Here is a 27,758-nt window from a genome sequence, read left to right as displayed (position 1 = left end):
TGTTTCTACTCACTTGAGTCAAATTAAAACGGCTTTACAGCGGTCATCTTTGTGCTAATTTAAAAGGTGATTCCGAAATTAAAATCAGATTAGCAGGGTTGTTAAAATCGCCGTCTACGTTAATCATAAAAATGTTAGAATACCTGCTAATTAGAAGTAAATCGTGTAGAATTGTTTGGATCAACTCACTTCCTGTGATTCATTATTATGCTAATATTTCTCATAGATATCATATAGAAGTAGATTAGAAAAGGTACAGTCGCGTCAGTAGTCAGATGCCATCTTAGAGCAGTATCAGTCTCTACATCGAATGCAAATTAAAATTCATAATTTATCCCAGTAAATGAAATGTGAGGCCACGACGCTCTCTTGTGGCAAGTAGAAATAGCACACATAGAGAAGATTAAAAATGAACTTTTTATTAGGAATTATTTTGAATGAGGACTACAAAAACAGAAAATGACAGCATGAATGAAAAGCAGACTATTGTCATCACTATCAATTCCACTGGGTGGTGTTGAGGGAAACACACAAACAAGCACATTTTTATACAATATAAAACAAGAATGAGACCCCCCCCTCACGCGCACATCATTGTCTTTATATTACAACATCTCCGTTACACTACAATGTGGCGCGGTGGCGTTGGCGGTGCTTTTAAAGGTAGTCTTCGGTGTCAGTGTTTACTCTTTTTCGATTTTTTGTGAGACCGGCTGTGCGGGGACCTAGATTTGGAACGGGACTTCTTGGACGACTTTTTGGGAGTACGGGAGCGCGACCGCCGAGACCGCTTGGGCGTGCGAGGTGATGATGGAGATCTGGGAGGGCAAAAGGTTGAAATTCATGATAAATAAGACAAATACAATAAAAACATCTAAACCACCATGGTGTCTATTTTGTGCATTACCTTTTTGAAGACTTCTTGACAACGGATCGGGGCGAGTCCTTGTGAGATGGGCGCGACGACGTGTCCTTCGTGTAGGAGCGCTCGGACCTCTCTGAGCGAGGGGATGGCGAGCGGCCACGCCTGCTGCTAATACTCCCGCCACCACCACCCCCACCACCACTACTACCACCACCACCACCACTACCACCGCCGCCGCGGGTGGGGCTGGGCGAGTTGCTGTGTCGTCGTTTCCTTTCAACGGCCGGCGACGAGTACCTTTCCAGACAGGAAAGACGCATGTGAATGACTACTTCGACACGGACCACTGAGTGCTCGTATGACTCACTTGTCTTTCCTGGTGGGCGTATCTTCCTTCTCCTTCTTCAAGTCTTTCAGCCTTGCGTCCGATTTCTCTTTGTCCTTCTTCTCCCGCTCTTTTTCCCGCTCCTTTTCCCGATCCAATTTCTCCTTTTCCTTCTCCTGCAACAACGTGATAAATATCATTTTTTTAATAAAGTGGATTGCTCATGTTTTGTGGTGTGTCAACTTCCATTTTGAGAACCGATTCAAAGCTACCTTCTGGAGTAGTTTGTCCCTATAGTGTTCCACCTGCTCCTGAAAGCTCTGCCCAGGCTTCTTGGGTCTCTTTCCTGATTCCAGCTCGTCTTGGAATTTCATGACTTTCACCTGTTTGGGAACGTTGTCATGGTGACAAATCGGGCCGGTATGGGAAATGCCATTTCATTTTAAACTTGTGATAACAATTATTGTCCCTCCTCTCACCTCGATCTCTCGTAGCTTGGTTCGCTTCTCCTCATTCATTTCGGACAGTTTGGCCTTAAGGTCAGTTTCTTCCCTGACGGGGTTGGAGTAACTTGGGGTGGCCGTCGTCGAACGCGGGCTCTTTTCGTCTTCGCTATTCTCCGCGTACCTTTGAGCATCCACAAGTCGGTTAATTTGCAGTATAAGCGAGTGTTTTCTGACTGCTGAGCTCACCTTTTTGGCTCTTCGGGCTGATCAAATGCTTCCCATTTTGAAGTGGTTACAGCTGAAGGCCAGGCAACATGTTAAAATGGGAAACCAGATTACAAATACATCGTAAAAAGGAACCGCTTGACGGGTCTAACCTTGAGACGCCAGCTCGGACTCGTCCACGGCTTCCCACTTTGAAGGCGCCACCTTGAAAGTGACCTCCTTCGATTGGTCGACTTGAAAAGGGAGGAGAAATTATGTGTGGGAATTGGTTTTGAAATGAATCCCAGCAGCAAAACGTAAAACATCGCCATTCGTCCCTTCATTTTACTCACAGGGTACCCCATCGATATCCTCCTCCATGGTCTTAATGGGAACGCCGTCCAGGTCGTCCAGGGGGGCTCCGTCCATCATGTTCCCATCGATGGGCCCCCCGTCGATTGGCAGCCCGTCCATGTCTTCGATCGGCGAACCATCCACGTACTCGCCTATTGGCGCGCCGTCAATGTCCTCCGTTGGCTCGGGCTGCACAAATAGTCGAGTTTAAGATTGGCATTCGGCTTAGCCTTCAATCTCTTACGCTTCTCTAATTGAAAACTGCATTGCGTTTTTTTGTCATTTGCTATAAATAGATTTAATTTACCTCTACAGGAATTCCCACAGGTTCCTTTTCAGGAGCCAGGTTTACGAGACCCAGAAATATGTTCTGCAACCTGATTAGGAAGGGGTCGGGATACACGGTCCAATCCTCCCACGCTCGGAAACAGGACATCACGCGTTGCTGTAACCAAGGAGACGAGTTCAATGACCCAAAAAAAACAAAGTCACATGATCTGGTAGCGTTTCTGCCATGCATACCTTAAAATTTTCACTCTGAAGATGACCTTGGATGGTTTTGTACGTGGCGTTAAGGTCCGCAAATACCTGGCAGAGCTTCACCTCAAAACTGAGGAAGGACAAAAAAGAGGAAATAAACAATCAGTTTAATAGGAATATAAAAGGAATTTTCAGAATTCGGGGGAAGAAAAAAAACCTGTCAAACCCGTCAACTGCTATCACAAAAAAATGAAGACCAATTTCCCAAGTAACTCACAATTTCCTGTAGTAGGAAGCATTGGCTACTTTGGCAGATGAGTTGTACAGCACGTCTGACACCAGATATAACCGCGCAATCTGAAAGAATGACAAAGGTTTTCGTACCACAGGATTAAAAGAATGTTTAAGGGACTTATGATTAGAGGTGGTTCGCGCGTTTACTTTCTTGGGGAGAGGGGTCTTGAGGATGGAAAGCGATTCTGTGACACATTCCACGATTTCTTCGGCGGCCTCGGCGTGAGTGAGACAAAACAGCATAGCCTCGGCGACGTCGCCTCTCCGCGGCGTCAAGGCGCGCAGCATCTCCTCGAGCTTGTCTCGTTCACTTCAAATACAAAGATTCCGCGGAGGATTAGTGGCCTTTAACCACAAAGCTTCTATTATTCTACAATCACATCTTACTCTTCTTTTAAGCTGCCTTTCTTGAGTGAGTCTTCCTCTTCCTCCTCCTCCTCACCGTCATCGTACGGACCGTGGAGGTACGGGTTGAGTGGCGGCGGGCGCCACAGGGAGCCATTTTTAAACATTCTAAAGTCGTCGGTCCGCCATTTGACCGGTGCTTCGCCCTGGAAATATCAGTTTGTTGGGATAACACCAAAACAATGGTTGGAGATAACCACGACTTCTCTAGTGAGCGGTGTTCAAAAGCTAACCTGCAGTATGGTGTAGAGCTTCCACCTGTAGTAAACATGCGCTGGACTCTGGTTCTCAAACAGAAACCTTCAAGAGAGAAGACCAATGAAAATGTCATAAAAGCAGAGAGTATACTTTAGCGTGCGTCTGTGGGAAAGCTGGCTGACCTGTACATGGGGTTGTTGATTTCCCGGTTCATGATCATAGCTTCAAACATGGGGCCTTCACGCACCACAAACTCGATCATTCGGTGGATGAGAGAGAGCAAATTCCTACAAGAAAGACACAGTTAAAGCGAACAGATTCAGACTGGCTGGGAAGTATAAATGGCTAAACTAAACATTTCCGTTTATGCTAGGGAGTTTAATAATGCTTTGAAAAGTTGCCTCTCAAACGACAATTTATGACTAAAAAAATAAATAAAATAACGTAACCGATCCGCACAAGCACTATGCAGGTGACGATTTTTTATTTCGACTTTGAAAGCAACCGAAGAAAAAATTTAATTACTCGTCAAACTATTGGTGACCATTTTTTTTTAAATATCCCAAATCAGTTTTTGAATAATCTTTTTCTTTAAGGCATCCCTTTTAAATTCTATATCTTATCATTTTACGAAGAAATGTGATGCTAAATGCCTTAGCAGAGAGGCAACATTCAAAATGTCATGTGACCAAGCATAAATTCCAAGCAATCTATCTCTTTAATTTATAATGTAAACGACTAATATTTTTAGTGCAGTATCATGAATACCCTGGTGTCTGTATGTCTTATGTGCAGTTGATTTGAATAATATTAATGCACTGCTCAGACTCTTTTAAAGACACTCGGAGAAGGTGACACACTGATAGGGCAAAAACGTATGGACAAAGTTGGTCCACATGTCGCCTCTCAGTGTGTCACTCTGCTCTGCTAACTTTGGTGATGTGCTGTCTAAGGGAGCATCAACGTATTAGCGGTGATGCCGTGTGGGTCACCGGCGGTCATTTGTTGTCAGAAGGTGGCCGAATTGATTCATTAGGTCATGATGTCAACACAGATCACAATTACTTGGTATTGGAGCCGATCGTACCAATGGCGGGGTACAATCCCGTATACTTTCCCAATCCATCCCATGACGCCTTTTTCGGGTCCCGCGCTGCCGCAGACAGTTCAACGTGTGCTGCTCACCAAGGCCATTGTCAAAGGTCGTGACTAGGCTAAGTCAGAGTGGCTTGTTTGGATTTGGCAGTGGGGCCAGATTGGTGTTCAGGGCCCAATGGCGGGACAGAGGCCACCGAGGGAGGACGGTGAAGGTGAGCAATGGTCAGACGGCGCCGACGAATGGCTAAGATTACAGGTGGTGCGGCGACAAATGCAACATGATACGTACGGCTGCTAAACTAACATGCTAGGCGAATACAGAGGAACCTTCAAAGTTGAACGCAACCTGTGTGGAAAAACTAGTGGGTGAAAGCACACTTGTTTTTTGGGGGGAGTGTCAAAGACTAAAAACGACTGTTATCATTATTTTGTACAAACAGGACATTTGCTAAATGTGAAACGTGCCTCTGGGAAAACGTGTTTTTGAGCAATAGTTATAATAAACCACATTCTTGTCATAACTGCACTACGTAATGGGATTAACATGTTTTTGCGAGTAATCATAAGTCGTATACTAAGCACAATTGCTGTAGGCTTATATGGTTATCGCTTTTGTTAAACCAAAATGAAAGTTAAATTACTGGCAACATAAAATGAACCGCAAACCTAATTTTAGCCCTTTTCGTTTTAGTCCTGAGCGATTGTGTTTCCCATTCATTTGCTTTCATATATGCAACTGATAAATCACATATAGTCTGGTTAACGTTCAGATTCGAAGCATTCCACTTTGGAGGTTCCATGTATATCTATGTTTGAATTTTTGAGGGGGGGAAAACCCACGTACGTGTGTGCATGTGTGAAGAGATAATGACCTGAACCATTGCTCACGCACGCTGTCCCGCCCCCCGTAGCATGCAGTGATCAAATGATCTAGCTTCATCAAGGGATGTTGTTTACTTAGTTTTCTGAGATTGTACACCAATTTAGGGGGGGAAAAGGAAAAAAGCATGTACCTTTCTGTTGGGATAACCACTTTGACTATGGCTTGCGACAGAGTCTGTATATGAAGTAACATCAGATAATAAACATAGAACGTGAGTATTGTTAAAAAGGCAACAAGTGAAATATAAAAAAATTGCATTTGACAAGTGACACTAACCTAGGCAACACCTCTATCAAAAACATTCAGTCAACTAATTCAAAGCAACAATTGCTAACAGGAGCTACCTTTCACTCGTGATATCGTCTAGCATTTATTAAAGCAACAGGTGTAGAAATAAAAATGAAAAAAAATACATGAAAGGAGAGCCGTCATTGTGAGTTACCTTCTCAAAGTCTTCCTTGTTTTTGGGTGGAGGGACCATGGGAGCATTTGGGTTCTTGAGCCTCTCGCGGGGCTGTGCGTTGAAGGGGAGGCCGGAGGGAGGCGGCGGGAGAGTGTGCTCCATCATGGACGGGGGGATGTAGATGGGGTGGGGCGGAATGGGCACGCCTTTACCCCATCCCAGTTTCATTTCAAAGTTCATAATCATTTTTCCTGCAAGTAAAAAAAATCAGTCAAATTGACTGTTGTCCACTGCCAATCAAGCCTGTTTCGTGCGTGACAGAAGCAAAGGAGTCAAATACCGTTGAGGTTTTTGAGGGCCCGCTCGGCATCCCTCCTGTTCATGAAGGCCACAAAGCCACAGTTCCTCTCCCGTGCCCTCTCCTCGTCCGTCCTGGGCCACATGATCTTCACGCTGGCCAATGGACCGTAGCGGCCAAACTCTTGACACAGCATCTCCTCGTTCATCTGACAGAAAGCAGGATAATAGCCAGGTTAATTATCTAATCCGAATACCATTCATACTCACATTGGCGGACTATTCATGTCATTATACCTGTGGATTGATGTTTCCCAGATACAAGTTAGTGGTGGACGGGTCGCCAACGTCGTGCGAACCTGGAGCGCAGTCATCTAAAACTGTAAACACACAAAAATAGGAACACAAACAATTCCTCACTGCTGTTTGATGTGTTGACATGCGTTCTTTGGGAAATAAAAGAAAAAAAACATTTAGTAAATGATCTTCACTGCCACAAAGTCAAAATTACCACTGGATGGACGGTTTCTTCGTGGAAACTCATCCGCTAAAAGAAGCAGAGAGGCAGTGTAAATTTTGCTTTATGTTAAAGGCGCCTTTACGCTGGCGCAAATGAATAGGAGCCTAGATTTTTTTTAACCTTTGTTGTTAATACACAAATTGAGTTTTTGACGAGACTTACACGAACGCCTTCCTTCCGTTCCACCAAGTGGTTCAAAACGACTAACTCGTCCCTTCAATTTGTGTCTTTCGTCCCTCTCCTCTTGGATTCTGAAAAAAAACGCAATCAAGAATGTCAGCTCAAATTTAAACTCGTTGCACACAGTCAAAAAATTCAGACATACTGTTTAAGTTCTTCTTTGAAAAGCTCCAGGTTGCTTTTCTTCTTTTCCTTTTCAGTGGGCTTTTTGGCAGACTGCTAAACAGATAAGGAAAAATATAAAGGATGTTTTTGTCACCATATTAAATAAAATGCAATACTCACATGTCTTTTGTCTAATGGTACAAACTGAGTTGGGGTTTCCAAAGGCAGGATGCTTTTTGTTTGGGTCTCGAAACGTGACTTGGGCTTGTACAGTTTGCCTTTTTTCTCGTCTGTTGCAGTCTCCTCTGATAGAGAACAAAAACAATAACATTTAAAATAAGTCAAACTTTGTTTGTGCGTTCATGTGAAATGAACGTACCTTTTGTAGGATTTGCGATCCCACCGCGGACAAATGCTTTGATCTTCCCCTCACCACCGCCTTCAAACGCAGCGAGGAACTCCTCGTAAATCTCCGCCGCTGCCCGTTCGTCCTCCTGAACGTAGATTTTGTTTTGAAAATTACACAAGTACTTTTAAATGCAGTTTTAGAAGGAATTGAGCCCTGATTTGCATATCCCGATCAAATGCTTTTTTCCTTCTAAAGCATTACATTACTGGAGAATTTCTGTAACTCTTGTGGGGTCGATGCCAAAGAAAGCAGACTAGATTGCAGATTTAAATGATAAAAAACAGATATGTTGGGACTGACTTTCTTCTTGATTTCATCCTGCTCCTTCTTGCTGAGGGTTCTCTTGGTCACAGCCAGTTTGCCGATGCTGAAAGACTTCAGTTTGCTTTCTAGCAGCGCCTGTGGATGCAAGATATAGAATTTTAGACACAATTTTCTTTAGTATATAGTAGCGATGACCAAACATAGGTTTAGGTTATTTTTAGGGCATTTTCTATTCTTTCCAACACATTTCAACAGCAAATGGATCATTACTATGCTTGAACTATTACATCCTTAAAATAGGATTAAAGATACATACTTCACAAACTCAGATTCAATACGTAGGTCAAAAACTGAGCCCTTTATAAGGAGTCTTATATTATTTTTCATGGGGTTGGATCACACATTTTGGAAAACATTGTCACAGTAGCACCATTAAAAATCGCGGAAATAAATAAAAACAAACACGTATGGGGGGGGCTTCAGTACAGTATTTAAGACCAGACGAATATTGATATTTAATTTAAGCTTGAAATTTTTACATGATCAGAATCGTCTTTCTAAGATCTTACACATAATATCAGTCTCGTTTTTAATCATATAATAAAAACACTATTCCGATACATACATTAGACATTTGCGGGAAATTATCATCTATTTGCTGACAGATCGCATTACCCACAATCCGCTTACTTTAGTGAAAAAGTACAATACATTTTAGTGTCAAAGTAACTGCAGATCTCACTTTTATTTCGGTTTGTTCACAGCAAATTCGCACAAATTGCAAAGGGGGCCTCCACCACCGGTTGTTAGGCCACATTATCGCTCATTTAACCCCGTTTAACATTTATAACACATTTCACCTTAACGTCGCTATAATATGCACTTAACATTATGCTCGGTTGATACTTGAGTGAGTGAATCTTTCCACGGTGGAATGGATTGCCAGTTTTTGCAGCAGGAATGCTAGTGTTGCTAAGCTAAAGCCACAGGATAGCAAGTGTGGCCGCACAAGTCGAGCTAAAATTAGCATCCTAGCACCGTGGCGTACACGCAGGGCGTGACGTCGAGTAAACTGTTTGGCTTTCGATCGCCCCACATTATCATGACTTTTGCTCACACGGCGCCAGTATGACGGAGGGGATGCAGATCGAAACGGGAGAGTCACCTTAGAGCTGGCCTTTTGAGAGCCTCCTGGCGCTCGGTCCGCCATTTTTTCGTGTGGAACTCATTCACAATCGATAACAGACAAGTAGATGGTAGACGGGTAAAAAAATGTGACAGATAGACAAAAGTAATCGAGCACCGATCACTCCATCTCATCTCATTTTCTGAACCGCTGTATCCTAACTAGGGTCGCGGGGGGTGCTGGAGCCTATCCCGGATGACTTCGGACCAGAGAGGGACACCCTGAATCGGTGGCCAGCCAATCGCAGGGCACAAGGATCAAATTAAAATGAAGAGTATAGATGTATATTAAATCTCCTGATTTTCCCCCTTTTAAATACATAATTGTAATTTTTTAATCATTTTTTTCTGTTTTTAGTTCAAAAATCATTTTATAAAATCTAAAAATATATATTAAAAAAAGCTAAAATAAACATCGTTTTAGATCTATAAAAAACTGAATATTCAGGACTTTTAATCCAGTTCTTTTAATCCATTTATTTATAAAAAATCTAATATTTTATCTAAAATGGTCCGGCCCACGTGAAATAAAGTTGACGTTAAAGCGGCCCGCGAACCAACCCGAGTCTGACACCCTTGGTCTACACCATATCAAGGACTTCTTTGTAAGATCATTGGTCAAAATATTAAAATCTCAACGTTTGGATCACGCCAGCGAACTTTTCTGTGTTGCCACACACAAACGTTCCTTTTATTTTTTTCTCATTAATCTGAACAATGTGGATCACTGTACATGTGAGAGTGGTGGGAGAGTTATGTAGTAGGCATGTGCTTCATTCACCACAGATGAATTCCACTTTGCGCACAATGAGATTCAAGACATGGTTTCGACGAATCCCAGTTTCTTCAGCTGGGTCTTTGTGAAAATGATTATCATTCTGTTTGGCTAGTGTCTGAAGCATCTTGTACAACATGTTCAGTGTTCTTTTACAGATCTCTAACAGATGTGAGTATCTCATCACCCTCCCAGTATTGTTAGAAAAGCACAATGTTGTAATTAGAAAAAAGAAAAAAAACATTTCTGAAATACAATGCCTCGGTGAAAAGCATAATGTTTTGTTTAACAGTGTGCAATATTAAATTAGGCAAGTATAACCATGTGCGTACAGAGATACGCACAATGGAAGAGTTTTCACATGTATTAAGTAATATAACACCCACTTTTCATGGTTGAATTCATTTCATAATAGTAGTTTTAAAATTAGTCAATGCAAAACCAAATTCACAAATATTATTGTAGTATTATCAATATTTATAGCAAAGGGACAAACTGTCAGTTTCCATCCTCTTGAAGCTTGAATATGTTAACTTATTGGTAAAAAAAAAAAGTGAAATGGAATAAAATAAAATAAATAAATTGCAGGAAAATGTGGACTAACAGTGGATGGAGTTACTCACAACACACTTGAAAATATCCTAATAATAAACTAACTCATTTAATAAATACAAGTTAAGCACCACAATGACATTTATCCTTGAAAAATATTGTTATAGCGCATTCGAATAACTCCACTCCATTAAATTTGATTATATTTGCATCCAAATGAGCCATTACTAACATACTATTTAACTTTAGCCTCCAACTCTACCCGGTAACTGATTGCACACACAGTCATTGGCATTTGAAATGAAATTCTATCTTATAAAATGGATGCAATTCCAATCAACCAGTCGTAAAAAAAACTTAAAAGAAAAATGAATAGGCTACATCAATAGTTGATGACATTTTGCATTGCACAATTCTTTTAATTGGCATATGAAAAATGGCTTGCATTTCTGTTTTCATTATTTCTCACTTTTCTGTCACAAACTATCTTCCTCCTCAAATGAACACAAAAAGGGCAGCTGATCCCTGTAAAACGTAACCATGCAAAATGCAATTAAAAGTAATGAGGTTCTGAAATATTGGCCTTGCAGACACAAGTTAGAAGGTAAACCATATTGGAGAAAAGCCCAGCGATATGAAGAACAATCGCAAACAAAAGAGGTCTTGTTAGCTACTAGAGTCCACTGCCAGTTTGACCTCATTATTGGGGTTTATAGTGGTCACACCAATGAGAATGGCAGTCACACTATGACAAAAATGCTCTCTCATTTAGCATACAAAATGTCATTTTGGACACAAAAAAATGAAACAACCTACTGGATTATTGCCACTCAGGGTCTCCACATTTTGTCTAATTAGGGCATGTTTTATCTGCTATGTATGATTTTTTTTTACCATGATTGTTACTAAAATATGAATAAAAGTATCTGGTACAGTCCTATGGTGCTCTTAATAATAACTGAGACCGAAAAACCACAAACATGAGGGTTTAATTTGTTATGTCAGATTTGGCATACTCCCCATTGCGTCATACTTATGGCTTATTATATTTCTCCCAGAAGAAAGTCAAATGTAGCTTGACAGCAGATGTTTCTTTATCAGTCTTTTGTCTGTATCTGTGTGGAATTGAGTAGCTGTTGAAATACCACTTTTCCATTTGCAAACCATGATGGAGTCACAAAGACTGGTTAGATGAAATGTGTATCCAGTGCTATTATACTTTTTAATGGACAGGATATGCTGACTGGTCTGCCATTATTGACTGCACATTTGCATTGTGGCTTATGTCAGCTCAGGAAAACAACTTACATGACTTTGCATCCATATCTTACTCTAATGGAATGACTAGACAAATGGGTTGATAAAAAATGATACATGAGTGAATCTCAGTGGGTCCACAAAAGTTTTTGAAACCTGAGCACAATATCATGTTTTCTGATTAATAGAAATAGCGCTCAGTTTGATGCATACCTCTCTAGTCAAATATTAACATTTATTGACCATAAATGTTATTATTTTGAAGGATGTTCTCTATGTAAAGCTCCTGTGTAGAACAATAAATGTTCCTATATATCAGCAGTTTTCTAGTGTAATTTCTCCATGTCTTACTGGCGACTACAAACAACAACAACAAACAAAAACATACTAGTACACTAACCTATAGTGATTACCAAGGATATCATTATCATAGCTCATATACTGGTAAATATGTATTTTTTTCTTTTGATTATTTGTTTTCACATGCACAAAAAGGCATTTTGTAGAAGATCAAATAACCAACTGGTTTCATCATTGAGAATTTCCCATTTTTATGACATCTGGGGAATTTTTGTCCACCAAAATAAAAACTCTGGCTTGTTTAACCACAAGAAGAATGTAGGCGAAGCTTATCAAGTTAAAGTTGTACAAACACACTAAAACTGGCTGTTGGGAACTTGTCTTCAAAATAAAAGATATATTTAATAGCTGTATTGCGTGTTAGAAGTCGAATCTTTAAAACATTGTCAAAAAAATCGTATTTAACTAATCAATATTGATATTTTACTTCAATATGTGGGCAAAATCCATAAAAATGCATTACCAGAAAACGTATGCTTTAGTTTTGAAGTAACTATAACAAGAAACACTTGTGGTTACCATGAAGAATTTGACGTACGTCAGGCGGTGGTTCGCTTTCGCTGTTGATGACAGCGTCTGTGTTCATTATTGTACACGCGCATGCAAGCGGGACGTCCAAAAAGTTTGGTTTGTTGCTGTTCGATCTTTCATCTGGCGTCACATTTGTAACAACATTCACGTGCGCCCTCATTGAGAATCACTGGTAAGTTTGTTTGTTTATCGATTGTTTTGAAAACACGGATCTTTTTAACTCGTTTCCTTACCGCAGCAATTATAAAACGTGCCAGAGCTGCAAATAAAAGATCGCGACAATTTAAGCACGATCGCCAATAAAAGATCGTCAAACAACGATGGACCATGTTTGAAAAAACATTTTTTTTCGGGCTGGAAAAAAAAAAGTTGTCATCTGACTGTTTTTTTGCAGGAATTAACGACCCTCTGGTGGTGCAGGTGTCAATTACGATTATTAAAATATATAGGCGTTTCATTTCTCCAGGTTTGTAATTATTATTCTTATTTTGACAACAATTACTCCATTACTTTCAATTGTTAGTCCATGTTTAGCTTTTCAAAACTTCAAATATATCTGAAATCAGATGAATCATAATGATAAGCAATCTTGATTTGTCCTAAAATGATAAAACGCAAAACTTCATTTCATCAAATTACAAAATTTCACTTTCATAATTCATGTTGAATTAATATTGTCTTTTTTTCATGAAAGCGAGTTAAATGGGTAACTAGCCTTCTTTTTTTAAGTGTTTGGATGAGTCTTGCAAAATCCCAGTATAATACAACTTTAGGATATATGCACTGTAAGACAACTTTAGGATTTATTTACCTTGCAATTTTTGTTTAAATCTGTGACCCGTTACAACCTAATACATGTATTGCTTTTTTTTGGAGGCTAAAAAAAGAGTGGATGCACACATCCACCTATTGTGCAGCTCCACAATTTCCTTCCTGTTTGTCAGGTAGTGTTCTAGTTTCCTAAAATAGTCTCCATATCATGTCTATATGATAATATAGACTAAATTTCAACTATAATTGCATTATATCTAATCAGGCAGGCGTCTGAAGAAAAAATGTCTCTTGATAAGCAGTGTCAGTAAAGCAAAACAAACAATTTACCAAGAAATCCAGGTAATCCAAAAGGGTTGACATACTTTTTCTCGTATCTTTGTACTGGGAGATATTCCGTAATGGTTTATCCCTAATGTTCCTGTGGACATGATGTTAAAGACCGAGTTAATGAGCCTTTTGGTGTTTTATTGTTTGGAGCCATGTTGTACTTTTTTTCCCCTCCTTAGTTGAGAGCACGAAACTGCCAGGATGGGTTTGTTACATAATTCTTGTAGTGTCTTACGTCATTGTTTTGGGGCCACAATCCATACAACTGAAGCATTGGCTTCATCTGAAGAAGGTGGGAGGTTTTCTAGCTATTGGAAGCAGATGCTTTTCTTTTAGGAACCCACAACAGTGATAAAGAGACCAGCCATTCATCCACATTGTTTTTTTGTTTGTTTTAAATGTTGTGTGTGGGTTTTTGGCATGAGAGTTTGTTGACTAATCAACACATCATGTTCAAAGTATGATTTGGGAGAGCTGGGTTGCCATGACTTTGAAGCAAAAACATTAAAAACCACAACAATTTATTGGTCCGTAGTCCTCGGCAACCGCACCTCTTTTGTTCTCACTATTTCCACTTCAGTTCTGTTGTTGTTTTCTTTTTTTATGTATATAATGTTTCTGATTTTTACAGGATGTGCAAAATTTTGTAGCTTGATGTACTACTTAATCATAACTCACAAAAACAAAGTTTGTTAGAGTTTGGACTATTGTCTAGAACAGGGGTCGGGAACCTTTTTGATGGAAAGAGCCATAAAGAATTCATATTTTTTAAATGTTAATCCTTGAGAGCCATGCTCCGAATTTAAAAGTCAACATACATGAAAATGTGTGCCTTTTTTAGTCACTTCACCACTTTTAAAGTACAAAAAGTCTCTGAATTCTTTTGACAACATTGTTACGTTGTTGCTAATCAATGAGTATCAATGAGAAAATCCATGCAAAAGAGTGTAATGAAAAAAAAAAAGAAGATTATAAGGCGCTGGGGTAGTGGCAATGCCATAATACCAACGTAACGCTCCTATTCCTGCGCTTTCTCACCAGCAGTTTCCATAGTTGACCTCACAGGTTAATGGAGAGCCATATGCACCCATCAAAAGAGCCATATGTGGCTCCCGAGCCATAGTTTCGCTACCCCTGGTGTAGAATTATGATTTGTTGATGGAGAATTTGGTCAATGCTTCAATTTTTATGTTCGCCACACACTTTCAACACTGAATATTTCACACCACAGCTGCAATGCCACGGTGCTGTTTTCTATTAACAGACAGATATTTGATTACAATAATAGCATTCTTGGTGGATTTTCACTAGAGGAGGATAAGTGTTGAGGTCATGGCCTAAATCTGATATAATACAGCAGCGTAATGTAAGAAATACAGCTTTCCGAGCTTTGCCTTTAATGGACTGTTGAGAAATTTTGTGAATCAGCAACAGACTGGAGCTACAGTTTAATGCATCATCACTCCTTGGCATGGAAACGGTGTTTTGTGTTTATGTTTATGTTTTAACACAAGTTGATATTGCGTTAGTTTTGTCATTATTAATAGTTAGACCATTCGGCTGTAAAGTAATGCTCAGTTTCCTTCAGAGGCAATATAAATATAGCAATACTATTCTAACTGTGATATTGTCATTGCAGGTTGGACTTGTGTAGTACTGAAGTTAAAATGTATTTTCGGACTGTGTCGTCAAAACGGATTATTATAGCCTGATGCCATACTTGTCAGAATCTTGAATTTAGTGCATTCTGATTGGGCACTGCATCCAGTTTGGAGAAAATTTTAGACTTTTATGTGCGACCTATGTGAGTAAATATGTGGCACGTTTTTTATCGCTTAATAAGGGGAATTGCAACCATTAATAAGAGGAGCAATTGGCCAAGGTTGACAGGTATTTGATATAGCTCTCCATACAGTGCAGGTTTAAGAATACCTGTAATACTGTAATTAGCGTGTACTACGATCATTTATCTATGTGGGGTTGCTTGTGAAAATGACTTCTATAATTGCCTGTGTTGGTGTGCTAGACTGGATCAAGCTCCCCAACAGTATGCTACAAGTTTCTTGCTGTGAGGTGGGGAGGTCAGGAGTGAAAGACCCCCCCCCCCCTTTCCTCTTTGAAGAGAACATTCTTGACTGCATAGATACCTGCAGCTCACACTGATCACATGATAGTTGAACACAAGATCTTATAGCAGCAGTCCTGTCGGAGCAGCTTTCCGTCGAAGGCAGTGTTGTTGTTTGGAGGTTGGAAATGTGAGACTGAAACAGCTGCTGCTCACACAATAGGCAACGTTGCCAAGCACTCGTGCACAGGCGTTACGAGTGGTCACATTGGGTGAAGAACATTGTTCATGGTAACAACTAGCAAGGAGCGTTTGAGGAAATGTTGGTCATGTTTGCTGATTTTATTTTAATGGGTTTGTTTTAAAGTTGGCAATAGATGTTGCAAATTTTAGAAGCAAAGTGGACTGTAAAAACAATGTGTTAACTGCAATACTTAAACAATATGTCCCAATCCAACATGAATTCACTTGAAAACTATATTTTTAGGCCTTTTTTGAGGCAAACAATAGTGCATATGCAAGACAAAAATACAAAAGAAAGCTAAATAGAAATATTTGAACGTGATTTAATCTCACCCCAATTATACTCTTGGTTTTATGGGAGAGTAAATGTAAATATAATTTTGTTCTTATCTCCTCTTTATGCACACAAGCACGATGACCTCAAGTTGTGATTTTTTCATCACATTTTTGCATGAAAAACAATGGTTTTCATAAGAGTCTGACATATTGATTTACTGCACAATCATGCAGGCTAATCTGTGTAATTTGCTTTCATATGTATGTTGTAATTATTATTATTTTTGGAGGGAATCTATTATACACCAGACCAGTCCACACTCTTGAGACCCATTCGGCATCCCCCTTTATGGGGGGCGGAATATCGGAAGTGTCCTTATATCCATACTGTTCTTGACTCCCCCTCTCCTTGTGCACATTGTGGCACTCTTCCAAGATAAATAGATACCTATATGAAAGACTGTTGTGCGCTACGTCCATTTGCGCAGCCCAATGTTGATTGTAAGATGTGTCGATAGTTCTACTAATGTAATGGCTTTTGAGTTGGCTTTTTAATCTTGAGACGTGACTCATGCTCAATTGCTGCAATGAAGTCATCGAGGGTTATAAAAAGTTGTTTTGGTCCTCCTTGAGACTGCGGTCAATTCCATGTGTTTTCCTGATTGACAAACTGAGTCTATTTCAGTCATGTTTTCTGGTGGATCTGCTTGTAGCTTTCAATTAATAACCAAGTTAGTAATGAGAGTCGTGAGTTGTAGGACCTCCTCTTGGTTAGTACAAAAAATGGGCCAATAATTCGCTTGAATAACGTAGGGAGAAAAGGAGCATCTGGGATGATTTTGTGGAAACTAAAGGCTTCCACATGCATCTTCCGGGGTTCAGTCCCGAGCCCCATTGTCGCATTTTGTTTTTGAATCACCCCCTACTAGTTTGGTCTGCCCATCAACATATTTTGCAGGATAGTTTTGACAACACGCTTGTGAACCTTTTTGAAAACGTGTTTTGTAAACAAACCCTGAATAACTGCTTTAGTAGGCGCTCTCTTGACTCTTACACTCTTGTTGTTTTTTAAACCTATTTTTTTAATGTAAAATTTACATGTGTGGACCAGTCAAGTTTGCAAAGCAGCAGAAAATGTGTTTTGCCAGAGAAACAAACTTTGATGAAAACCACTGGCACATCTGGCTGTATACGATGTACTATGTGGAGTGCACAGCTTGGATGAATTAGCATTGTTGGTCTAATTGAGATGGAGCGTTAAGGAAGATAAAAGTTGAAGCTTTTGGTTGCAACGTACGCATGCCTGCTGCTGCTACATTATAGATAAAAATGTATAAGCCTCATGTCAATGGACTTGCCTGATTCTTTACTAGGATTAAATGCAACAATACTACTACTTTGTCATTTCAATTTTGACTTGATTGCTCCAACAATGTTTCAAAACTTCAATTTGTGGTACATACCAAACACTCAGACAGGTTGTACTGGAATAAAAGAAAATGCTACGTGGGCCGTGAATGAGGGCAAACACGTCATAGTTTGTGTCATGTAATGCCCTTGTTTTAATGCTTTTTGTATACAACATTTATTGAAAAGAGAACACTGTATATTTTTTTCCCCTTATAATACAAGCTGAATTATTTGTTGGTTTAATCATTTTATGGAACAATGTGTGCATGAAGGACAACTCCATTAATCCCAGTAGTAGTTATACCAGCAGGAAACACTAGAGAGCGTTGCTTACTTGATATTTGTCAATTTCATAATACTGAGTGCATATAGTAGTCAACATATTAGTGTATACTTCCATTTGTTCTTCTATAGCACTGACAACAAAATCTATAATGATGTTCACAAAGAAATGCTTGGCTATTTGATTTTTTTCTGTTTTCAGACTTATGAATTTGCAAGTTTCCTTTTTTTTTAATCCGTCATCTGTTGGACATGACTGCCACTTGTCACTTTTGTCATTTGATTGATCTGACTCTGTGTTGATGAAGTGGGAAAGCACCGTTCTAAATTTATCACCCCAACACCCCATGTTGGGTTCATGCCTGCTGTAGATTTAGCCTCAACACATGGACCCCCGCAAAGGAGGGTCGTAGATGGAAAGTGGTTAGGGTGGGGGGTGGCCGGTGTTTTGTTGCCGTGACTGGGCCACGCGTCATTTCATCTTTTTTGTCCCGCTTGTCTTGTTCCAGAAGTCCTCGGAGCTCGACGCTTCTCCACCCCATCAAAAACAGGAGACACTTCTAACTGACCGACCCTGAATATTTCCAACATTGAATTGAGTGGCTTTTTAAGAAGATCAAGAAGGTATGTGGCTTAGTTCAGTCAGTTAAAGTCGCTCGTTCTGTTGTAAAATATGAACTAATCATGTATTTTGGCTGACTTGATGGGTTTATGCTGATGTGTTCAAACACCTCAAAATAGTATTTTCTCTATTCAGAGTGAGGTATGCAAATTGGGTCATTAATTGCTAAGTGGTAATGAGTGAAATGCTTTAAGAGCATTTAGTTTTATTCTTTAGTAAAATCTGTTGTAGAATATATTAAAATGCAATCAGGTTTGTTGGGGGAAAAAGAAGCTGCGTGCCGTTCTAAGTTAAAATAATAATGTTGAGGTTTAAACTATTTTTAAGGTATAGAGAGGTGGTGTTTTTTTTATTTTTATTGTTACATGTGACAAATGTTTCCAAGCTGTTCCTCTGGATATTTAATGAGAAAACCAATAGCCAAAATAAGGGCTTTTTGTCAGACAGTGGATCTTCAAAGTTACTCATTCGATGCTTTAATGACTAATGGATGGTCTACAGTTGTTCATTGTACTGCACCTGCTCTTACTCTGTCACAACGTAGACAGAAATAGAGTGCTGCCTAGCAGTTACACACAGACGCACACACACACTAAACATTCCCCCAAGTTTTTCCATTGAAAAAAATTTCCAAATTTGAACACTTCCAGTCATCACTTCTCAAAATGTTTCAAATGTGGAACAATTCATTGTGATATTTTAGTTATTCCAGTTTTTGACCAATTATTTAGATTTGCGGAAAAAAAATACTGTAACGCCCCAAGCCTATTTTATAAACTGGGACATAGCCAGGATTTGATTGTGATGATCTGAGTTATAGGTTTATTTTAGGCTCTTGTCCCAAATATATACAAGCCCTGGTTTACTGATTTAGTTTGGTGGTCTTATTCCACGGGCTGGGGGAGGGTTGTCGATTCAGTGGAGGATAAGAAGGTGTGCGGCATGATGTTTTGACAGTCTTCTATTACACTGCGTCACGTCCTGATGTAATTTTCCCTTTTTTTTAAACTAGTGATTGTGGTGTTCTTTATTTCAATCGCCAAAAATGCGTGTTTCCATGTGGATGATAGTCAAAACTGTAGAAAAAGTTCTTTTCTGGAAATTCCCTGCTCCGTGTGGACAAGGCCCAAGTCTTGTCAAGAGGCCTAATCCTGTTAACTTCACGTGGTGGTCTTAAGTGCATATTTATCTTGCCACGTCTCGTCATTTATTTAAAACCCAGCAGCCCTCTTTTATCGAATTAGCGGTGCTTTATGATGAGTCACTAATAGCCTTTGGGACTTGGAACGTCTATCCATGACATTGACCTCAGCTGGGTTAGATGGAGGTTTCTTCAGCTGCAGGTAAGATCTTACTCATTATGCAATCACTCATCGCCGTCCCATTTAAGCTTGGTGTTGACGGTCTTTGTTGGAGCACTTCGCACCAAAAAAGTGTTTATAGAAGACACTTTCCACCAGTGTGTGTCGAAGTGAGCAGACCCTTTTGGGAAGATGTTCAGGCGTTTCAACCATGGAAACAAAACAAGTGCAATCAAGCACATGGTCTGCATTTAGAAGACTGAAAACCAGATGTGGACGGAGTGTCAGATTGAAGTCCACGCTGTCCGAGAATGTGCGCAGGTTTGTTTGCGTGTCATGATTGCAATGAGTAAAAGGTATTGCGCTTGTGGATTCCAGTTGGATGATAGAAATGGTGTTACTTTCAGTTGAAATTCTGCAGTTCGACATCACAAAAATCACTGTCCCGAGTGTGAAAGATGTCATATGCGGAGATTTCTACAGTGAAATGCATTGGTAGACTTCAGAGGCACTTCGCTTGGAGTCATCACAATCCAAACTCGCCAATGCTTATCTGTTTTATTTTAGGAAAGTCATCCTGAGGTGTATGTCGTGTGTTAATAGGCTGCGAAATGGCTACAGAAGGTCAGCATTGTTGTGGTGGGTCTATTTGTAGTGGGAATGGAAAGTTTTACTCTTGAAGTGGTTGCGATAGGAACCTGATTATGAGGATTTAGGTTTGAGGTTAATACTGTTTGGGATGTGAAGGGTCTTGCAGAGTGCTGCACAATTTACATGCATTTCTCAGGGTTGAGTAGGCCATGGATTTCTGTTTCTTGCATGTGTGAGCATATTGGAGCCCAGTAAGTTTGTTATGAAGAAATGTAGTTTCCTCTGGGATCAAGAAAGCCGTAAAAAAAAAAAATCAAGTTTTTGTTGTTACTTTTTTCCTTCCTGTGTTCTCTTAAATTGGAGAATTTTGATACAAGGAAGGTGACGGAGCCATTATATGAAAATACTAGCAGATCTGCTGGGATGCCATTGTGCACCAGAGGTTGTCTTAAGGGCAAAAATAATTGTCTGGAAGTGTTTATCTAATAATGACTGACTTCACATGTGAGCTTGTCCAGGCTGAAATCATCCTGTTTAGTTGACTGAACATCTGGCTAGGTGATTATCAGAGAGGAAGCACTCTGTTATGCTTGTCTGCTTCTCGGCACTGTTTTCTTTCACAATTGCGATTAGCTGATATGATTTAATATGCTAGGACATCTTTGTTGAGACAAAAGATAGATGGACTAATTACAACTTCCCTTTATATAGTACGTACACTATTTTGCGGCATTCAAGAAATGAGTTGTTTGCAGTTTAATTACTTTGTATATTAGCTTTCGAATTTGTGTTATGGCAAATATGATTGGCAGCGTGTAAATTGTATGAGTAGTTTGTTTGGAGGTAAATTGTTCATGCAGTATTTGGACTTGTTTAGTGGAATATACTGTATCATGAAATTTAAATAGTTTTTAGTCCAAGCCTTTGATTGTTGAAACTAATTATTTCAAATATACAGTACAACCGTTTAGAGCCCCATTGGAATGCATGTGCATATTTATTGTGGTTGTCAATGTTCCATTTTAATTTTAGATTTATTCATCTTTATAGCAGAGAGTGGAAAGAACAAAGGTTTGGGGCAAGAAATAAATGTATCTCTTGGCATGAACACGTAACCACAAAAGGATCTAAAGATGAGAGGAAATTATTGTGGACAGTCTGGTTTAATTCAACTCTATTGACCTTTTTAAGCTCTTTTAGGACTGGGATTTTTTTTGCAGGGGAAAACAAAATCATCTTTAAATGAATACTGTGTCCTGGAATCAATCCATTTCACCCCTTGTGTGGCTTTCTTTGCCACTGACCCTTTGACCCATTCCAGTCACTCTCATTGGACTGTAATTTTGGGTTTGTAACTTTTACTGGAAATTGAAACCCAATGAATCACATTTCATTAGCTTTTTTATGAATTCCTTTTATATTTTCTGCATGCATTTTTTTAATTTATTGACTGAACTGACTCCACAATCTCCCAAATTTTGAGACTGGCGCATCATTCATTGCATCATAACCGTAACCTGTAAGGTCTCGCCTTGTGTCTGCAGTGGAGCCTCTTCGTTGCTAATTACAGGCTAGAAGCCGAAGCCGTCGTGCTGATGTCATCCATCACTCATGAATCAAAGATATGTTACCACTGAGTAAGAAAGACAGATGTTACAGTACACTGTTGGCGGTTCAGACGTGATGATAGCATAGAGGACAGGATATGCCTTTTCTACCATTCATACCCCATTGTTCTTTGTATAAGACTGTTTACATGCTGATGATGAACTCATCCCAGTGAAATTAAATATGTCATCTTGGAACCCATCATCTTAAATGTAATCCACCGTGTTTCCCTCTTTTCATCTAGCCTTTGACAGCTTTTATGACTATAGTATGTCTGTTTTATATTGGTATTATTTCAATTTGTCCCATAATACGACTTACATTTACAAGTGTTAGTGGTCCACTGACATTAATATAGTCACCCAGTAATCATAAATGACCTGGCTTGTGTTGACAGGTTTTACTGTGTATGTCGGAGTTAGATAAGATAGACTGCGCAGTATTCCCGTTTGCTTTGGAGTAACCACGTTGGGATCCCTGCCAGACTCCCTGTGAAGCCTTCTTGGTGAAGCAACATTGACACACTGACTGAGCTATGTACATGTATGGGAGTAGAGTATGTATGCAAATTTTGTTGTTGTTGTTTGGCATTAACGATTTGGTTAAATTTACTAGGAAAAGGGGTATATTTCATTAATTATCTAGATCCAGTTTTTGTCCAACTTTACGTCTTTTGAGTCTGTCTCCGTTTTTGCTACCGCAACCAAAATGGCGCCGTTCAAGTGGCAGCCGGTGGTGGTAGCTCCGTCCACTCTTGCTCGTTTCGTGTTTTTGCTGGTTTTCTGTCTTAATGATTTGATTTGGTGATTCTTAAGGATCCCATTTACTTTGATTTGCTTTGTACTTTGTGCTTTGCTTTGTTGTACTGTCTAACTTATAACTATGCCTTTTCTTGCTACTGGCACAATGAAATTTCCCGAATACGGGATGAATAAAGTTATCCAATCCCATCCAATCCAATAACAATGCAGGGTAGATATTGGATCATTGTAATGTGTTGCCTATAATGTCCATTTATATATAAATATCATACCAATTTTTTCCCCTTGTCTTCCATTTAGAACCTGTTAGATTTCTGCTCCGAGTCAGTCTACATTACATATTTTTATTAGATTGACTTGGACTTCTTTTTTCCTTGTTATTTCATTTTGCAATGTCTCTATTCCCTTCCTTCCTCTCTGTGTTCCTTTCGTTTAATTCTTTCTGGAACGGGACTGGAATTTCTCATCAGGCTGAGAGGGTTATTTCTACTCTCTCCTCTTGTCCTGTACACTTTGGTTCACTCCCATCTAGCCTCTCTCCCCTTCCCCTAATGTTCAGCAGGGTTTTTTTTTGGCACCCCACTGGTGTTTATGAGCCAAGGATTTAAAAGCAGCACTCTTCTCGGACACTCCTAACTTTTCTTGCCAATCGTTCACGCACTCATCTATTTGTCCCGGTCTGTAACGCGTACTCAAACCGCTCCGCTTGTGTCATAGGGCCTCGGTTAATGAGCTTAGCATGTGCAGCGCAGCTTGGAGCCTTGCTTTCTGTTGTTGTGGTTTTAGGCAACCCTCGGTGGGTCGCGAGAGAACGAGCCGGGACCTCCTCTCTGCCTGCGGCGACCCTCTGAACGCTCTCTCCTCCCCAGTTTGAAGGCTACCTGACATCATTCTCTTTCTCGCTCGCTCTTTCTCTCTCTCCTCCACTCTGTCCAAAAGCTTCGTCAAAACTGCTTAGTTGTCGCATCACCTCTCGTGCAGCTGCATCTTTCCTTTCTTAAATTCAACCGGCTCCAACAACTTTTTGCCAAAATGTACCGGAATACATGGATTTCTAATTACCTGAGCCAGTCCAGGTTTTGCAGCGAAGGTAAGCGCATTGTTCGTGTCGTATGTTTGGGAATCTGTTTTGAGGTTGGTGACACATTCCTCAGATTGAGGAGCTGTTGCCATGGCGGTTGTCGGGTGATGTACAGCAGACCTGTTTCTTTTCTCTTCAACGTGCTTCTTTCAAGCCAGCTGTCGTTGCATTGCAGCTGTAGCCCCCAAGGACGGCAGAGCAGAGAGAAAGGACTCCTGACCGTGCAGTGTTTTTTTTTCTATGCCTAGGCAGGCATCTATTTCTAGGCTGTGCATTTACATGGTCTCAAACTTTATAATGAATTAAATCACGATGTTACTGCAATCTCAGTGTTTTCTAATATGTAAACTGGCAATCAGATCTCTGTTAGTACGGTGAACACAAAATACTTCGTGCAGTGCTTATATTGGACACTTTAATTGCACAAGTAGTCATATTGTGTGTTGAGGCAGCAAGTTCTTGAGTATTTATCACTACACTTGATTATGCGATGGAGTCAGTATCTTTAGACTCTGTGTTTCTTGTTTTAAATTGCCACTATTTATCAGTACTTTCATTTTTTGTCATGGTGGCATGTTCTTGTCAAATGATGAAGCAAAGACTCTCACAGGCTACGGATAGGCTCATCTTTGACCAACTACGATGCTGAACCTTCATTTACGGCTATATTCAGTGTTTGCTTCTATGTATTGATGATATATTCAAATAAAGGCCATTGCTTGAGGTCAAACAAAACTTTCAAGACTTAATAATATATGTGGAAATGATTTTGCACTGGTGACTGACCGAGAATTTTCGTCTGCTTCTCATTACCACCCCTGCTTGTGATGTTTCTGGAGAGTTGAGACCTGCTTACCCCAGGTGGGAATAGCTTGCAATCCACAAGGAAGCTGCTCACAGTTTGAGGCTTTTATGCCCTATTCAAGGAAGTTGCTTGATTGGACATCAAGGTTCTTTGCTGCTGGTTTTCTACCTCGGCATTAAAAGTTTCAGCATACTTGCATATATTTGTCATTTTGGGGGGGCTATTCAATGCTTAAATTCAGTCATAATATGAAAGAAGTCAATTGTTTACATCCGAATTAGGCTTATGCAGTCTTTTAGGGCTGCACATGGACTGGCATTCTAATTCTTATTGGCATTGAAAGCCTAATTGGCTTATTGTTGAAGACTTTTGTTAAATCTCAGTGTTTGCGGCCTCTTTTTGCGACTTCCCATCTGTTTTGTAAGGCTTTGCCTCCTAAGCTTTTCTCGGTAATGCTTTGGTCACAATTTGGGGATGTTGCCCTCTATGAATGGTGCATGCAGTCTAAGTGTGAGGGTGAGTAATTCCTTGGAGAAGGAGACGTCTGTGTGCATTCACGCACGCACTCAGCGTGATGTAATGCAGTCAGCTAAAGCATGACATGTTTCCTTTTGGTCGCTGTAATCCCCAGCATCAAAGTTAATCCTATACATCACCTTAAACATATGTTCGTCCTCTGTTGGCTGTCAGGTTTTGGATTGCGTTGAGTTTGACACCATTATTTGACAGACAAACTGAAATCATTTTATATATAGCTATGTTTTTAATTAGATGAATTTTAGGGACTTTGCACAATTAGACACCTTTTAATTTAAAACTCTCTCAGGTTTCAGATTTAAAATCAGTCCATGGGTGTATGACATCACTCCTATTTTTTTTACAGTGTAAACACAAGATAGGATATTGTTGAGAGGGATTCCAATAGCATTCTTTGTGGGTTTTTTTTCCAGGTGTAGTCTTACTATGCATTCCAGTGTGTCAGAGGCTTTGCGACGTCTTTGATCCTTATGTAGTTTTTGTTTGTTTGTCTGGAATTACTATTGTATTATTCACGTTACCAAACAAGTTCTAAGTGTAAAGCCAATGCAGTTTAAGTTTCAAGTATTTGTAGATTTGTCAAAATCAGCACGACAGCTGCCCTGACAAAGGAATCTTATTTTTATACAATAACAACTAATTCATTTGATTTTTGATGTATTAGGTACAGAAAATGAATGAATAAAGAGGAAGTTGGGGCTTAGTGTAAATATTGGTGCAGAAGTTTCGCTATCATGCAGCACTTTTGCAGTCGCCAAATAAGTAGCATACTTGTCAATTTACAATTTAAGCTAAAATATACTACTTTGATGATTTTATTTTTCAGGTCAAAGACATTTTGAGAGACATAATGGGTTCTTTATAAATTCTTGCTTGAATTACTTTTCATAGTTACTAGAATTTTGAATTGAACCATTAGTTTCCTATCGACCGAAAACAGTCTTGGATCTTCCAGGACTTGCATGGACCAAATTCCAGCCAGCTGAAACAATAAGACACCCCGCTTTAAATCGAACCAGACAAGGCCCTCTGCAAATAAGCTTTCTCTGTTATTTAAATATGTTTTGCCCAAGTGAGGCTGATTTAAAGCATCAACCCAAACATGCAGAATAGAATGCACAAATAAGAGATTGGGGTGCTGTGTCCTGGTTTTGGGGGTAAGAAGGGAATTTTTTGGGTGGGGCTGCAGTGAAGCAAGTGCATGAGTCAGCCCTGGAGTCAACTCGGAGGGGATGGAATGGGACCATATGTTCTGTCCTGAATTTGTGTGTCAGGTCCAGGAATTCTAACAAACACTTTCAGAATAGGATTCCTCAATAATGAGGAATAGTTTTGTACCTTTTCTTGCAGTTTTAAAAGAATGTATCAACATTATGTTTGACGTTTAAGGAACAAGGAAGTAATTTTGCCTTCTCCTTGTGTCCATTTCTTTTAACCACCTATACATTTATGTTCCTGATTGTCCCAACCTGCACTACAAGGCAATCTTGACGCGTGATCAGACTTAACAGTGCCTTTGACACACCAGCTGTTACTATAAAGCCACGGGCCATGACCTCATACTCACACAGATACTTAAGCTATCGAAGCAACGATGTAATTCAATAATGACTTCTGTATCGCTGAGGTCTGATGACAAAATATCTTTGGGAACAACAGGATACTTATTAGTATAAGTATCTTAGCAAGATAGGGTTACTACTGTTTTCCCACATAATGCATTTTGTCTCTGGAAGTTCCCATGAGTGTGATCTTTCAAGGCCCAACCCAGTTGCAAATACTACAGCTGAAGATGATGCAAATGGGTCATTATTTATGAATTATTTCTCCTCTCTGTTCTCAGGATTCACAAGTGACGGGCTTGGAAATACCAGATTGCTACAGAAGAGAGCACTTAGGTAAAGTACCATGTTTTAAGTACCGTTTAGACTCAAAATGCTATACACAGTAGCTGAATAAAATAGATTATGTCCATAATGATCATTTCAAACAAATTTAAACCTGTTTTTCCCCCCATTTCAAAATTAAAGTACTGTAAAATTGTTCTTTTTATTCACTCTATCTCATGCAAATTTTCTAACTCCACTTTTCAGAACATTTGGAGTATATCTTATGAATTTTTGTCAAATTCTGGATAGTAAAATCAATTGAGGCGCTGACTTAAGTTCATTCGCTTCTTGATAAAAACGATTCTGCAGGGTACAACACTTGAAGCCCGTCTTTGTTTCAGAAGTAACAGCAGGTCCACCTCAAACATAGCTATTGTCTATGGATGACCTTAAGTAAATGTTTAAAGTCACCTTCCAGCCTGTTCGCATAGCCTACTGCAGTATTCGAGGCACTGCTGAGAATGCTGGCGGGCTGTCAAATACACCACCCAGCCTACAAATTAGCCTACATACTGTTAAGTTACCTTTGCGCCAGTAACACAAGTGTGGGAAAGACACACAAAGGAATTGTCAATGCAGTGGTCAAATGAAGCAATCCGTGTTTTTTTTATTTTAAATTTGGTTTTTGTATAACACTACACTGTGGTTTCTCGAAGGGACAAAAAAAACGCACAGAACTATGTCCCCCGCACATCTGGATCATATTTTTTTGTGGTTTTAGATCAAATAGCCAGAGATTTAGTGTAGATCTGTTTGAGAACAAAAGGTTTGGCGACACTAAACCTTATCATAATTG

At 39.7% G+C, this 27,758-nt stretch overlaps 2 protein-coding genes across 6 annotated transcripts in view; one reads left to right on the top strand and one right to left on the bottom strand.

The window, feature by feature from the left end:
• Positions 1-403: 403 nt before the first annotated feature.
• Positions 404-8,995, bottom strand: u2surp (U2 snRNP-associated SURP domain containing). Of its 5 annotated transcripts, none has more exons than XM_077623944.1 (26): positions 8,896-8,995; positions 7,767-7,865; positions 7,437-7,551; positions 7,238-7,362; positions 7,098-7,171; positions 6,935-7,023; positions 6,764-6,799; positions 6,550-6,632; positions 6,296-6,461; positions 5,995-6,206; positions 5,683-5,726; positions 3,754-3,858; positions 3,607-3,673; positions 3,356-3,519; positions 3,116-3,278; positions 2,952-3,031; positions 2,717-2,804; positions 2,502-2,639; positions 2,194-2,383; positions 2,014-2,094; positions 1,883-1,934; positions 1,670-1,817; positions 1,463-1,573; positions 1,233-1,366; positions 908-1,162; positions 404-818 (listed from the first exon to the last, which is right to left on the bottom strand). In XM_077623944.1, the coding sequence occupies exons 1-26, from the start codon at positions 8,938-8,940 to the stop codon at positions 677-679; spliced, it is 3,006 nt and encodes a 1,001-aa protein (XP_077480070.1). In that variant the 5' UTR covers positions 8,941-8,995; the 3' UTR covers positions 404-676. The 5 variants fall into 5 exon arrangements, with proteins under 5 accessions (XP_077480070.1, XP_077480071.1, XP_077480074.1 ...); XM_077623945.1 differs by having other exon boundaries at positions 7,098-7,168; XM_077623948.1 differs by lacking the exon at positions 6,764-6,799.
• Positions 8,996-23,400: 14,405 nt separating this feature from the next.
• svila (supervillin a) overlaps positions 23,401-27,758 on the top strand; it is a 28,502-nt gene continuing 24,144 nt past the window's right edge. Inside the window, exons 1-2 of the mRNA XM_077624119.1 lie at positions 23,401-23,740; positions 26,917-26,971. Of these exons, the coding sequence (XP_077480245.1) occupies positions 23,683-23,740; positions 26,917-26,971 (113 nt within the window). The 5' untranslated portion in view covers positions 23,401-23,682. The remainder of the gene's footprint in view (positions 23,741-26,916; positions 26,972-27,758) is intronic.

The sequence above is a fragment of the Stigmatopora argus genome, chromosome 17, assembly GCF_051989625.1.
Source record: "Stigmatopora argus isolate UIUO_Sarg chromosome 17, RoL_Sarg_1.0, whole genome shotgun sequence".
NCBI lineage: Eukaryota > Metazoa > Chordata > Actinopteri > Syngnathiformes > Syngnathidae > Stigmatopora > Stigmatopora argus.
The sequence above is the reverse complement of the archived record's forward strand: the minus strand, read 5'-3'. Positions and strand labels throughout refer to the sequence as shown.